This window comes from Telmatherina bonti (assembly GCF_933228915.1).
Source record: "Telmatherina bonti genome assembly, chromosome: 12".
Lineage (NCBI taxonomy): Eukaryota > Metazoa > Chordata > Actinopteri > Atheriniformes > Telmatherinidae > Telmatherina > Telmatherina bonti.
The window spans coordinates 29,495,041-29,508,038 of record NC_136610.1 but is presented as its reverse complement, the minus strand read 5'-3'; the positions used below and the strand labels follow the sequence as shown (position 1 = coordinate 29,508,038).

The window sequence follows — 12,998 nt, the reverse complement described above, 5'->3', positions numbered from 1 at the left end:
GCTGCATATCTGAAACATACAGACCTGTGCAGAAATCTTGACAGAAAAATGGAAATAGGTGCTGCAATTTTTAGGAAATGGAAAAGAAATAAATGGGACTAGAGTATGCAAGGCAGAGCTGAAGTTTATATAATTCTGGCACACTTGAGAGTCAATATTTCCTATGACCACTTTCATTGTTCAACACAGCCTGAGCCGTCTTGGACCGGGCTTTTTCTTATTCCTTTAAGTAGTCTTTGAGAATAGCTTTTCAGGCTTGTTGAAGGGTATTTCAAAGTCCTTCTTTTAATGCTGGCTGCCTTTTGTTCCATTCTCCATCAAGATGATCCCCTACCTCTTCAATTATGTTGAGGTCTGGGCTCTGGGGAGGATTCATCGTTCCATAAAACCTGTTGCCTCTGATTTTCAGTCCAGTTCCAGAGTCATTTGGCATACCTCAGCCTTTTCCTCCTCTTTTCCTTGTTTAAGAATAGTTTCTTGACAGCTAACCTTCCATGGAGACCGTTTCCGATACGCGTATAGTGGCGTATCAAACAAGAGGCCAGATCCATCTCTTCAGCCCTTGATCTGAGGAAGTTATTCAATTTCTTCAAGACATCTTTCTAACACTGTTTCCATATTTTTTTAGGCTTATAACTTATATTCACTGTTTTCCAAATTCCTCAAATCTAATCAAAAGAAACTTCACTATTCACTGAGATATGCCACATTTTTCGACACACTCAAGTTGTCTGTGCAGAAATACTATTTTGTGTCTCTCAAACTGTTAGCCTTGGTATTTCTAATATCTGCAACAAAGAAGTTAGAACAAATTCTGTCTTTATACGAAGCTGCTCGTGCCAAAGTGCCATGAGATACTATTTTAAGGTTCTTGTCCAAGTTGTCTTGATGTGTAGACACAACTCTGGTTCATTTCTTCAGTTTGGTGACTTTTTTGTGCTTGAATGATTCATAGGTCAGTTTTAAATGGCTTAAAGTGGCAACAAAATACACACATTCCTCTGGTCAGGCACATAGACTGGACCAAAAATGAGCAGAGAAAACTAGTGTTCAAAATCGCCTCCAAAGAAGTTTGACTTGCTGGAAACAAAAATAAAGAAATTTGGGGTGACAGAGGAATTTTGCAAAGCTTTATCATGGGAACACAGTGAAAACTGAAATTCCTTTCAGTTTCACCTGCACTACAGCATCACGTTTCCTGCATTGTTGCAGTTCCTCACCTTCAGTCTGAAAACAGGATGTGCTTTTCTTTTATGAGGGAAGTTCCATCGTGTCAGAGCCAAGTTGTTTGTTACTCTCCTAAACAGCTGTGGCCTCAATCAGTCATTCTGTCTTTTTCACTATAACAGAAACAGACAACAACGTAGAAGCAGGTTATTCAACACAGCCCCCTGAGTATTTCCCTTTTGTTTGAACACACTCCTTTTTCCTTTCAGCATCTTTCTGTTCCCATTATTCCTCTTAGTTTTACACTAACATCAGATGTGAAGCTCTTTTGTGCTCACAACTACACCAGGCAGCTCTTGTCCCGGTCAGCAGGGTTAAATAGTTGGCCAGATTTCAGAGCTGAACTTTGGGAACAAAATGTCCTTTAATGAGATGTAAACAGATACTATCTTACATGCTCAACTTCCTTTAAAAAACAAAAAAAAAAACAAAAAAAAAAAAAAAAACATATGCCCACTAATGTTGTCTACAGTGCTGTAAAAGATATTTGCTTCCTTTCTGGCATCTAACTATTTCACAAATTTGTCACACTTAAATGTTTTAGGTCATCAGAGAACTTGTAAAACTAGGCAAGCATAAACCAAATAAATACAAAATGCCATTTTTAAATGGGGATTTTATTTATCAAGTAAAAACATTTTCTATACATGACCCTATGTGAAAAGTCATGGGTTACTGTGATTTACCAGGTTTTTGGAAAGTTGAGTTCAATTTCAATGACCACATCCAGAAATCACTTAAATAGAACCTGTTTGAGAAAGTGAAGCAGGCTTTGAGGTCCGGAGAAGAAAAACACATCATCTAAAGAAATTCAGGAACAAGTTAGAAACAAAGTGATTGAAATCTGGAAAGAGTTACAAACTCATTTCTGAGGCTTTAGGACTCCAGCGAACCACAGACAGAGCCATTATCCACTAATGGAGAAAACTGGGAACAGTGGCAAACCTTCCTAGGAGTGTTTGGTCTTCCAAAATTACTCCAAGAGAGCGAAAACGACTCATCCAAGAGGTCACAAAAAGGACTCAACACTTGCTTCAGTTTAGGTCAGTGTTCAGATTCAACAATAAGAAAGAGACATGACAGCAATGGCATCCAAGGTGAAAATCACTACTAAGCATAAAGAATGCAAAGCTCATCTCATATTTGCCAAGAAGCTTCTTAATTAGGTCTACAACTTCTGAAAAAACACACGAGAAACATGGTGAAAACATGAGAAAATTGATGGGCCGCTTTGCTGTTTCAACACCTGGACGGCTTGCTGCGATTGATTTAACCATAAATTCTGCCATCTACCAGAAAATCTTGAAAGACAATCTTCATAATTTCAAGCACACTTGGGTCCTGGTCACTGACCTGAAACACACCAGTAAGTCCACCTCTGAATGGCTTTAATAATTAAGGTTTTGGAGTGGCTGAATCAAAGTCTAGACATAAATGCAACTAAAATGCTGCTGCTTGACCTTAAACAGGAAGTTCATGCTCAACACCTGCAATGTGGGAGAGTTAAAACAGCTCTGTGGAGAAGATTGGACCAAAACTCCTCCACAGCGAGATGAAAGACTCATTGCCAGTTATGGCAAATGCTTGGTTGCAGTTATTGCTGCTGCATGCAGAACAACCAGTTATTAGGTTCAGGGCAAATACTTTTCACATCGAGTCATTAGGACTTAAAGAGCTTTTTTCCTTAATAAATAAAATCACCATTTAAAAACTGTGTTTTATAAAAACTTGTATAATGTTTGTCTAATGTTGAAATTTATATGACAGTCTGTTGCATTTCAGTGTAATAAATTTGCAAAATTGTAGGAAATCAGTAAAGGGGGCAAATACTTTTTTTGCAGTACTGGATCTCCTCTTTTATCTCCATTGTTGTAGATTAGCTAGCTGTCTGGATGAACAATTGCAATCCAATATGGTGCTGATATTTGTGTTTCCCAGCAGGCAAAAGGTCTTCAAATTTCATCACCCTGAAATAAGAGGTTGGGTAATTACAACAACATTTCTCTCTAAATAATACAAAATGATGGCGGGTAGACTTTGTTCCTCATTCAGCCTCATTTCAGACACAGATGTGGCAATTTCTCAACGAGCTAAAAATAATTTTGGGCTACATCAGCTGTATTACACTGCTGATGTCCCATGATGTGAAATCTGAAGTCACAAGTTTAACAAAAATATCTTTCAAGCACAGCTTTCTCTGCACCCATGTGTGTTTCTTTGACAGCTGCAGGAAACACCTGCACATGGATGTCACTTGCTACACACTATACACTTAAAATGGCAGCAGAATATGAACCTGACTGTGTGACTCAAAGCAAATCAGTTTCTCATCTTCACTTCAAAGCTTAAAAACAGTTTGAACCAAAAAGCCCAGATGTGAAGTTTCATTAAAAAAAAAAAATCTAAATGAGAATTGTTTCTCACAGCAAAACTAATCCACTTCTGCTTCAAACTATCGTCATGTGCTCAAAGCCGAATTTGTGGTTTTCCTGAGTTGGTGGCTGAAGTGAAACTCGTAGCACAATCATAACAGACTTCCGGAGCAAATCGGCAAACAAGGATAGATGAATGAGGGGCTATTAAAATGTAGATTATCATACAAGCACTATACTATAACTGTGAAGGTGTATGCATAATAAGTATAACTAGTTTTCTGTGGCAAGAGTGGTGTCCTCTCTCATCCGCATTTAAAATACAGAAAAATCATGGTGTCTTTGTATAGTTGGAGACTAAATAAAAAACAGTTAAATGAAAAAATGAAAGAATGAAACCAAAACAAGTGAAATATATTTTAACTTTATTTACATACAAAATCACATATATGAAGAATATAAACTATAACTGTACACTGAAATGCCGGCATATAGACCTTGTCTATCATGTCAATCTGAAACCAAAGTGCCATCTGTAATTTTGAATATTGCAAAGCTCAGCTTCCTTAAAAATGTAAATGGCTATGAAGATTTAAGGCCCTTTACTGGCATTGCATTTATGGGAATTTTAAATGTGGCAAAAACATGTTCACTGTAATCTCGGCAGCATTTCCTTATGTGCTCCGACAGATGGAAGCTTTTGTGTATATTTTCAGGAATAGTTCACACATCCTGGACCTGATGATGCAGGGAAGTCGTCTTTCCGGGTGGACACACCATTGCCGTGGGGGGTGTCTGTGGGTGTTCCTGCATTTCGAAACGGAGTGCCCTTTTAATTTCTGAAGTTAACCTTTTCCCCTGAGGCGGCAAAGGGAGCATTTGCTCCATCAGATCTGCTCTGGCGTAGATGACTTGCTTTCTCTCTATGCTCACATCTCTGCAGAACAGGGGGGAAGGGAGAGGAGAGGGGGAGAGGGGGGAGAAAAAAAACCTATTTAAAAAATAAAAAGTATACAGGCACATCTCAACACATAAGCATGCATTGAATAATAGATGGAGTCTTGTAAAGATACAGGGGGGAGCAATGATTAATTTGCAACATTCAACTGTGTCTAGACTACTGATAACAGAGGATGTATGTTTTGTTCTTTATGTCTCCTGCCCGTGTACAGGGAGACGCATGTGCTCACAGGTCTCTAAAGCACACCATTCCTTCTGTGCTGATAGGAGGATCAAGATGCTCATGTAGTCGAGTATGCTATTAACACAAAAGGGCATTTAGTCCACCAAGTCCCCAGACATGGTATTTGCACATAAAAGGTGCTCAGAGATAAACAGGAGGAGGATAGTAAAGGGAAGAAAACAAAAGTGGGCTCTGCTCCACTCTCTGTTTCCAATGCGTAGGCAACGATATACTCTCTCTGTGTCTCTGCCACCATAACATAACTGTAACCGGCTGGCTTGTCCGCTTAGGCACAAAGAGAATAAAGAGAAGATTGAGTGAAATACATACCAGCAAGTTCCCGGTCCAACATGTCGATAAAACTCTCAAGTTCTTTTGTGTCTCCCAGCTTGGCTGTAGAAAGACAGAAGTGTTTTTTTTGGTTTTTTTTAAAAAGAATTGAAGGAATTATAGAAAAAAAAACAGCAATGGAAAATTTTTGATGGGGAAACACAGCTTAGTTTAGTGGCATTTCTTTTGGCTTGAATCATCTAGGCCCTAGAAATACATATTAACTAAACTGCTTTCCGACTGACTTAAAACATTCCTAGTCTCTTTTGAAGAGAAAAGTAAAATGAAAGTGCCTCTAAATCTCAACAGCTTGATGGATCCCACCAGGATATCTGTCGTAAATATCACAGCTACTCTTCATAAAACCACGCAGAGCAAATGCGACCTTCTGGTCAGCTTGTTGTTTTTACCCATTGAAATCTAACAGTCATGTAAATGTACCAGAATATAACAACACTCATTTATCTACACACACGCACTCATGCCTGAGCCAAACTCCCCACTACAAAACAGAAGAAATAACCCCTGCAGGAGACTTTGAAAGAGAGGTGCTGAGACGTCAGAGTCGCAGCAGGAGGGGCTCTGTTGTGTAAAAACAAAAGCGCTCTGAGCCTAATGTAGAACGTTTGTGTGTGGTTGTGATTGTGATCACAGCAAAAGTGATAGCGATCCCTGTAAGAACGGGGAGTATCTGGATGGAGATGGGCTGATAAGAGGCTGCAGTACCTTTCTGTGCCAGCGTTACGCCTGCTGTGTGAAGCTCCTCCTCGCTGGTATTCAGACTGTTTCCCATGGAAGCTTCACTGCCTGGGGGGGGGGCGGTGGAAGAGAGAGGGAGAGGAGATAATAAACACTTAGGGGCAAAGCATATAAATGATCAGGGATAATAACAACAACAATAGAACAAAATAAGAGCCCCACATGATGATAATAACATGTATACACTGATGGCAACTGCCTGTTTGTGAGTGACTCCCATGTGCCAGCTTCAAAACTTGAAAGCAGCATTGTGGGGGCCAACAAACTTTCAATAATAACACATGGGAGCAGGAAATAAAAGTCCTCTTTTATCTCATAATTGTCTACAAATGTGCAGCAATATGAGGGAATAAAAGGCTATTAAAAAAGATGGGTTATCCATAATTGCAGCTCATTCCAGAACATGGCTATTGTTATGAGAAGTACAGTCAGTTCTGGTGTACAGGAAAGGGATGTGTCAACTTGTATCACTGATTTCATGCAAATTACAAGCACCACACTGTAGTTATTTGACCTGATGAAGGAGCTCTACTAAGTGGCCACAGGGACAACATATATCGTAGCTCGTCAGCAAATGATGCTCCCATTGACAAAAAGACAAAAAGAAAAAAAATATATATATATATATATACATATGTATATATACATATACATACATATATATACATATATATATATATATATATATATATATATATATATATATATATATATATATATATATATATATATATATATGTGTGTATGTATATACTTTTTTCCTATCTTTTTTCTTGTAAATAATATATATATCCTTATATAACTCACTGTAATCAGAGTCCTCGACTCCACTGTCATCCCCCACCCCTGTACGAGTCTTGGCCTCAACCAGCACGTGCTGGTAAGCATGCTGTTTGCTTTGAGAGGGGGCCTTCAGCTCCTCCACCACATCCTGGAACTCCTGCAGCAGCTCACCCAGCTCCAGCTCCAAGTCTGTGGAAAATATGACAGCAGTTGGAAAGAAAGCATACACTCCACTGAGAGAAAATTTTGAAGCTCGTCTCAACTTATGTCATCAGCAAATTAAGAAGTAAGATAAATATAAAAAAAAAAAAAAAAAAAAAAAAAAAGCAGCCTATCTAAAGTTGTGGGTAATTTTGAGGTATTAAATATATATTTAAAGACCATAACTAAAAAAGCATGCATCTTTTTTCTTTTTTTACTTCAAGATTGTTTGAACATTAGAACTTATAAATAATATTCCTTAGAGGAAGCAAAAACAGCTTTTGATACTCTTTTGCCAGTAAGCTGTATCGAATAATTGGCAGACTAAAAAAAAAACAAGCCTAGCAGACAATATAGTATATAACAGAGACAGCTCACAAAACAACTGTATTAGATATATTACACCATAGATCAATTTATTGCCCTATACGATGCTGCAAAACAACATTTTATGCAACTTTTAAAATAAAGGCTCCTGCATAAAACAAGATGTTAAGTTCAACATCAGCACAACTTTATTTAACGTTTGATGAGAAAATAATAACATTTTAATAAAGAAGAGTGAACTTTGCAGAAAGCAATGACAATAACTTTAAATATCTAAGTCAAGCTAAAGATCTCTCATTACAGATGTGATGTTAGTAAGATCAAATAAAGATCTATACTGATTGTTTAAATGTGGCCTATTCAGCAGATGGACAAGGGTGAAACACGTGTGAAATTCAAGTTGAGTTATTTAAAATGTTCATTCTCTTTCTGGACCTGCGCTTTACATCCACTCATAGTGATGTAAAAAAATCATATTAGCATTCTTTTCAAGGAAAATAAAATAAAACGTGTTAATAGTGTTAAACTGATGCCCATGATCACTATAACTATCATTCAAAGATTAATGAGTCAAGTCTTCGCACTCACCGGCGTTAATGTCTGAGGACATGATGGAACGATGTAATGCAACACTACCAAGCTGCTGCTGCTGCTGCTGCGTGCGTTCAAAGCGGTTTGAAACTGACAGGAAACAAGGAGGTTTTACCCATACTCTGCAGCCTCTCAACCCGAGGACCTGACGAGCCAATCAAATTGCAGAAAACCCTCAGAAGTCTACTGTAAGTGGAAAAAAAAGTGGGTAGAAAGAAGGGAAATATCTGCGTTAGTGACCAAGACGGGAATAACCCGCTACGCAACTGAAGTTAAGGAAGTATTCCGCATTCTTCTGTAAAACTAAAGGAGGAAACTTTGTTAAATCAACAGTTTGTTGTCATTTGCGGGGTAATTAAATGTCAGGCAAGAGGATTTATTATACACTGGCACATTGTACTCTCAGATCACAACAGTCTTCATAAGGCCCGCGGTTCTTGACGGTGGTACAGATGCTTCTATAAATTACACTTTAGCAGGAAAAAGTCCGAAATAACAAGAATGTGCTCAGTGGGCGAAGACTGTTGCACTACACCGTTCTGTCTATAGAGGCCCCTCAACACTAAGACTGGGGGCCTGTGTGTCTATAAGTATATGGAAACTAAAAGCCCTCAGGCTCATGTAATAGGCCGAACAATAAGCCAAACATATTGTCCATGTGAACTTGTTCATAATTCATTTCAACATATATATATATATATATATATATATATATATATATATATATATATATATATATATATATATATATATATATATATATATATATATATATATATACATTTTTACATATATGTATTGTATATATGTAATGTTAAAACTTTTGAGGAAACAGTTATATATACACTTTTAGGAAATTTAATATTTTTTGATTGCTAAAACATCAACCCAGATTTTAGAGACTTGTCAGATAAGTCAAGTACAAAAATCCAACATCACCGCTTAAAATGTGGTGATGCATTTCATAAGCAGTTACTTTTTCCTTTTCTGTTTAGCATATATATCTGAAGATTTGTGCATCAAATTAAATTTTCCCAAAAGAAAGGAGCAGTAAAATAAACATATGGACAAAAGGAGGTTAGGTGTGGCTAAAAATGGATTAGAAGGAACTAACCTTGTGTAGACATATTGCTCAGGAATGACTACATAAATACAAGTTCAAGCTCATGCAGGTAAACCTGTTTGTTCCTTGGAAATGCCATGTGCTTGTTGGAAAGTAGTGTGTTGTAGAAAGTGTTGTAGGAGGGGCATCAATGAATTATGCCTTCAGCTCGGCAGGTTTAAATTGCTGCTTCGTCGTTGGTGATCACTTGCTGTTGAGGTACTTGGGTAACATGCACAAGGGCAATGGGCCATGGGACTCCTTATAATATGAACTGGACTGGACTGCTTCAGGTCAGTGAGTCAGAAGACATTATTGTTACTAGTTGCATCTTATTTCTGTCTATGCACAATAAAAAGTAAATGTATTAAATGCTAGAGCTCCTGAAAGGTTGTTGGATCAGATAAAGTAAGATACTATGTATTTTAACAAGTACTCTCCATTTTAAAGATATTATATTTTTATTTTAAGATATCTGCAAATATGTTAGAGAAATTGCCTTGTGTTATTTGTATGTGAGAGTAATTGTCTGAAGATAACTAAGAGGCATCACATTACCATCATTGCACAGTTGTCTGCTTTTCAAAGAGCTCACTCAGCCATGAAGTTTAAGCGTTGTCACTGTCTGGTAAAATATCTCCTTAACTTCTTTCAGGTTCAGATGAAATGCAATTGAAAACAAGTAGATTTTTAAAAGGAAATAAAGTGGTTGTTCGACTTTTTTCTTTGCTTTCTCCGCCAGAGTCTGCTGCTGGTGGTCCACATCAAGCAGATCACATGTGGCTCTGTACAGTTTTTAGTCCCAGAGGAACTGGAGCCTGGTACTCTGGTCGGATCACTGTGGGAACATTTTTCTCCACCATACCAGCTTCTTTCCCGGGAGTATCTGCGGATGGACACGGACACTGGGAATATCTATACTACTGAGCAAAAGATGGATCGTGAGGGTCTTTGCCCTAAGGAAACAAAAGATGAGGAATGTATTATTCTGCACAATGCTGTTGTGGGGCCCTCAGGAGACCTTATACAGTTTCCTGTGATCATAGAGGACATCAATGACAATGCACCGCACTTTGAAAATAGTGAAATTCACCTGAGTGTGCCTGAGGATGTCACTGTGGGGACAAGCTTCCTACTGGATGACCAAGCGCTGGACAGGGATATTGGCTCTAATGGAGAGCTGCAGTACCACCTTGAAGGCTCTGGTGGCGTTTTCACTTTAAAAGTCGAGGAAGACAGACTTTTGATCATACATGTTCGAAAAGCTCTGGATAGGGAGACTCAGGACTTTTATTTGATGCAGCTGGTTGCCACAGATTGTGGAGATCCCCCCTTAAATGCATCAGCAGCTTTGCTAGTCACGGTGACAGATGTTAATGACAACTGCCCAAGCTTTACCTCCGACAGCCCAAGCAGTGTCACCATCCAAGGAGATTCCCTAAAAAACATGGAGATCACTCAGGTCACAGCCACAGACCCAGATATAGGCCTAAATGCTGCCATCATCTACTCCTTCAGTCCCAAAGTCTCTCTGAGAGTCAAGGAGCTCTTTAGCCTCGACAGTCAAACTGGGCACATCAAACTTGCACAAGACCTCTACAGTGATAAGTCTGAGGAGTTAGTGCTGAAAGTGTTAGCAACTGGTCCTCACTGCCCCCCAGCAGTAACTCAGGTAACCATATCCGTGCTCCCCAAGGTGAACCAAGAGCTCACAATCAAGATCAGGTTCATAGTTGAACATCAAAACCAGACTATGGTGTTACCAGAGAACCAGCCCCCCACTGTCTTAGCTGTTTTAGAGCTTGAGGGTGACAGCAGCTTTAAAGGCTCATCTCTTGCCATGGAGGGTGACGCGCCTTTCTCTTTGAGCCTGCGGAATGGCAAATATCTACTTTCCACATCAAAGTCTCTTGACTACGAGATGAAACAAGAGCATAGCATTTCTGTGGTAGTGCATAGGAGTAAAGCTGAAGGATCTGTAATCTCATCACTGAGGAAAAAGATCAAGGTGCTGGTGGCAGATGTCAATGATAATGCCCCACATTTTTCTCAGTCTCAATACCAGTTGGAAGTGGAGGAAAACAACCAGCCCGGAATGTCACTGCTGCGAGTGTCCGCTTCAGACGCAGACAGTGGCAATAACGGCAGGGTGACCTACAAGCTGCACAAATACACGTCTGCCATCTTTAACATGGACTCTGTGACAGGTCAACTTTCTGTGTTGGTTCCACTGGACAGGGAACAGCAGGCTGTGTACAAACTTACTGTGATTGCACAAGATAGTGGCTCTCCCCCACTGGAGTCTCACACCACTGTAATTATTCATGTTCTGGACCAGAATGATAATGCACCTGTTTTGGGAACCCCTCATTTTATCTTTTTCATCCCGGAGAATGTAGCACCACTTGCACAGGTGGGAAAGATAGAGGTAAAAGACCCAGATGAAGGGGAGAATGGGAAGATAGGATTGCAGGTTGTTAACAGCAGTGCACCTTTTGTTGTGGATAACACACAGGGAACACTACGCACCACCACCAACTTGGACCGCGAGACAAAGGACCGCCATGAGCTCTACATATTGGCCAGCGATAATGGCCATCCGGTTGCTTTGACTTCCATTGCCAGAGTGACCGTCTTTGTGGAGGACATTAATGACAACCAGCCAAAAGTGATCCTTCCAAGCAGCAACTCTTCATGCCTCGCCGTCTCTCCAGGTACTGTAGCGGGTACTATGGTAACAAAGATCTATGCTATCGATGAGGACTCTGGTCTGAATTCAGAGATTACGTACTCTGTTGTGGCAAAAGAGCCACTGCAGAAAAGCAGTCCCTTTCATGTTGACTCAAGATCAGGAAACATCACTTTAACTCAGCAGCTTCTTCACAAAGACATGGGAATGCATCACCTGTTCATTGTAGTAAGAGACAGTGGGAAACCAACACCACTTTACACCACCGTCTGGATAAATCTGTTGGTCAACAACAGCACGGAGCACTGCTACTTGGACAAAGTGCCTGAATGGACATGGTCATCTGACTTGATTCAAAGCCCTTCAAAAGCTTCCATATGTGAAACAGAAACTACTACATATGATCGAGTGATATTTTTTATTAGCTTGGGCATGTTCCTGGCATCTGTTGTTTTTTCACTAACAACTTTTATATGTCTGAAAAACAGAAGTCAAACAAAGAAGAGGAGGAGAAATATGGTGGAGAACGAGATTCCTCTCAGACTCAAACATAAATATTGTGACAAATAAAGCAATCAAAAGAGTTATCTCACAATTCCAACAATAAAAGCAGGTAGAGAATTAAACATCTTCAAGTATTTGTCTAAGACTTCTTGCATTTCTGTTGCTCATTGCATGAGTCTGATCAAAAAAAAGATCAGATATTTGAAATTCTTGAGAAAGAGTCAGGTTTCTGATAAGGATTCTTTCAGAGTCGCCATGATAGGATAGAAAAGGTTGTTTGATAAGAGAAGTATTTCCAGTTAGATTTGTTCCTGATGTGTTTTACAGAATCTCTAACATTATAGATACAACTTGTCACAGGTGATGTATGCACTGCAGCCGCTGAAAGATTCAACATATCACAGCAGGTCACTGGTAAGATATCAGCATTGCCTGTAACCACTTTAAGGATTATTGCCCATGACCCCTGCAAGCAGGGAAATTGAAGTAATCATTTGCTAAGTTGATTGGGTCTCTCTCAGATGTCTGACTCTGAGTGATGGGGATTCTGCCGTATTAAGACACACAAAGAGGTTTAATGTTCCTTCAGTGGAGAAGTGTTGAAAGTCTACAAAGAAGTAGCCATGAGATGAGCTGAGGGAGAAAAGAGCGACTGCAGACAGGTGAGCAGTGGCAGAGGGAAAGTACACCAACATCTCAAGTCTCTGCCTCGCACACGTTACCTGATAACACAGCTTCTGACACAACCTGTTGGATCCCACCCAAAAGACACAAACGCTAACATGCAACATGTCTGAACAGCCTTATTACTGGATGATTGGGAAGAAATTGCACTGAGTTCAAGGAAATCTCATGTTGAAAATATGTATGTAGGGAACAATTGAGATCAAAAACAGGTTAAGCAACGCATTAAATATAAATGAGTCAGGG

General features: G+C 39.4%; 2 protein-coding genes across 2 annotated transcripts; one reads left to right on the top strand and one right to left on the bottom strand.

The window, feature by feature from the left end:
- Window positions 1-4,013: 4,013 nt before the first annotated feature.
- LOC306763641 (regulator of cell cycle RGCC) lies at window positions 4,014-7,850 on the bottom strand. Its single transcript, XM_079250502.1, has 5 exons — window positions 7,771-7,850; window positions 6,679-6,843; window positions 5,839-5,919; window positions 5,113-5,175; window positions 4,014-4,536 (listed from the first exon to the last, which is right to left on the bottom strand). The coding sequence occupies exons 1-5, from the start codon at window positions 7,790-7,792 to the stop codon at window positions 4,529-4,531; spliced, it is 339 nt and encodes a 112-aa protein (XP_079106628.1). The 5' UTR covers window positions 7,793-7,850; the 3' UTR covers window positions 4,014-4,528.
- A 1,270-nt stretch (window positions 7,851-9,120) lies between these two features.
- Window positions 9,121-12,118, top strand: pcdh20l (protocadherin 20-like; the record flags this gene model as incomplete). Its single annotated transcript, XM_079250180.1, has 3 exons — window positions 9,121-9,168; window positions 9,618-11,972; window positions 12,053-12,118. The coding sequence occupies 3 exons, from the start codon at window positions 9,121-9,123 to the stop codon at window positions 12,116-12,118; spliced, it is 2,469 nt and encodes an 822-aa protein (XP_079106306.1).
- Between the last annotated feature and the right edge of the window lie 880 nt (window positions 12,119-12,998).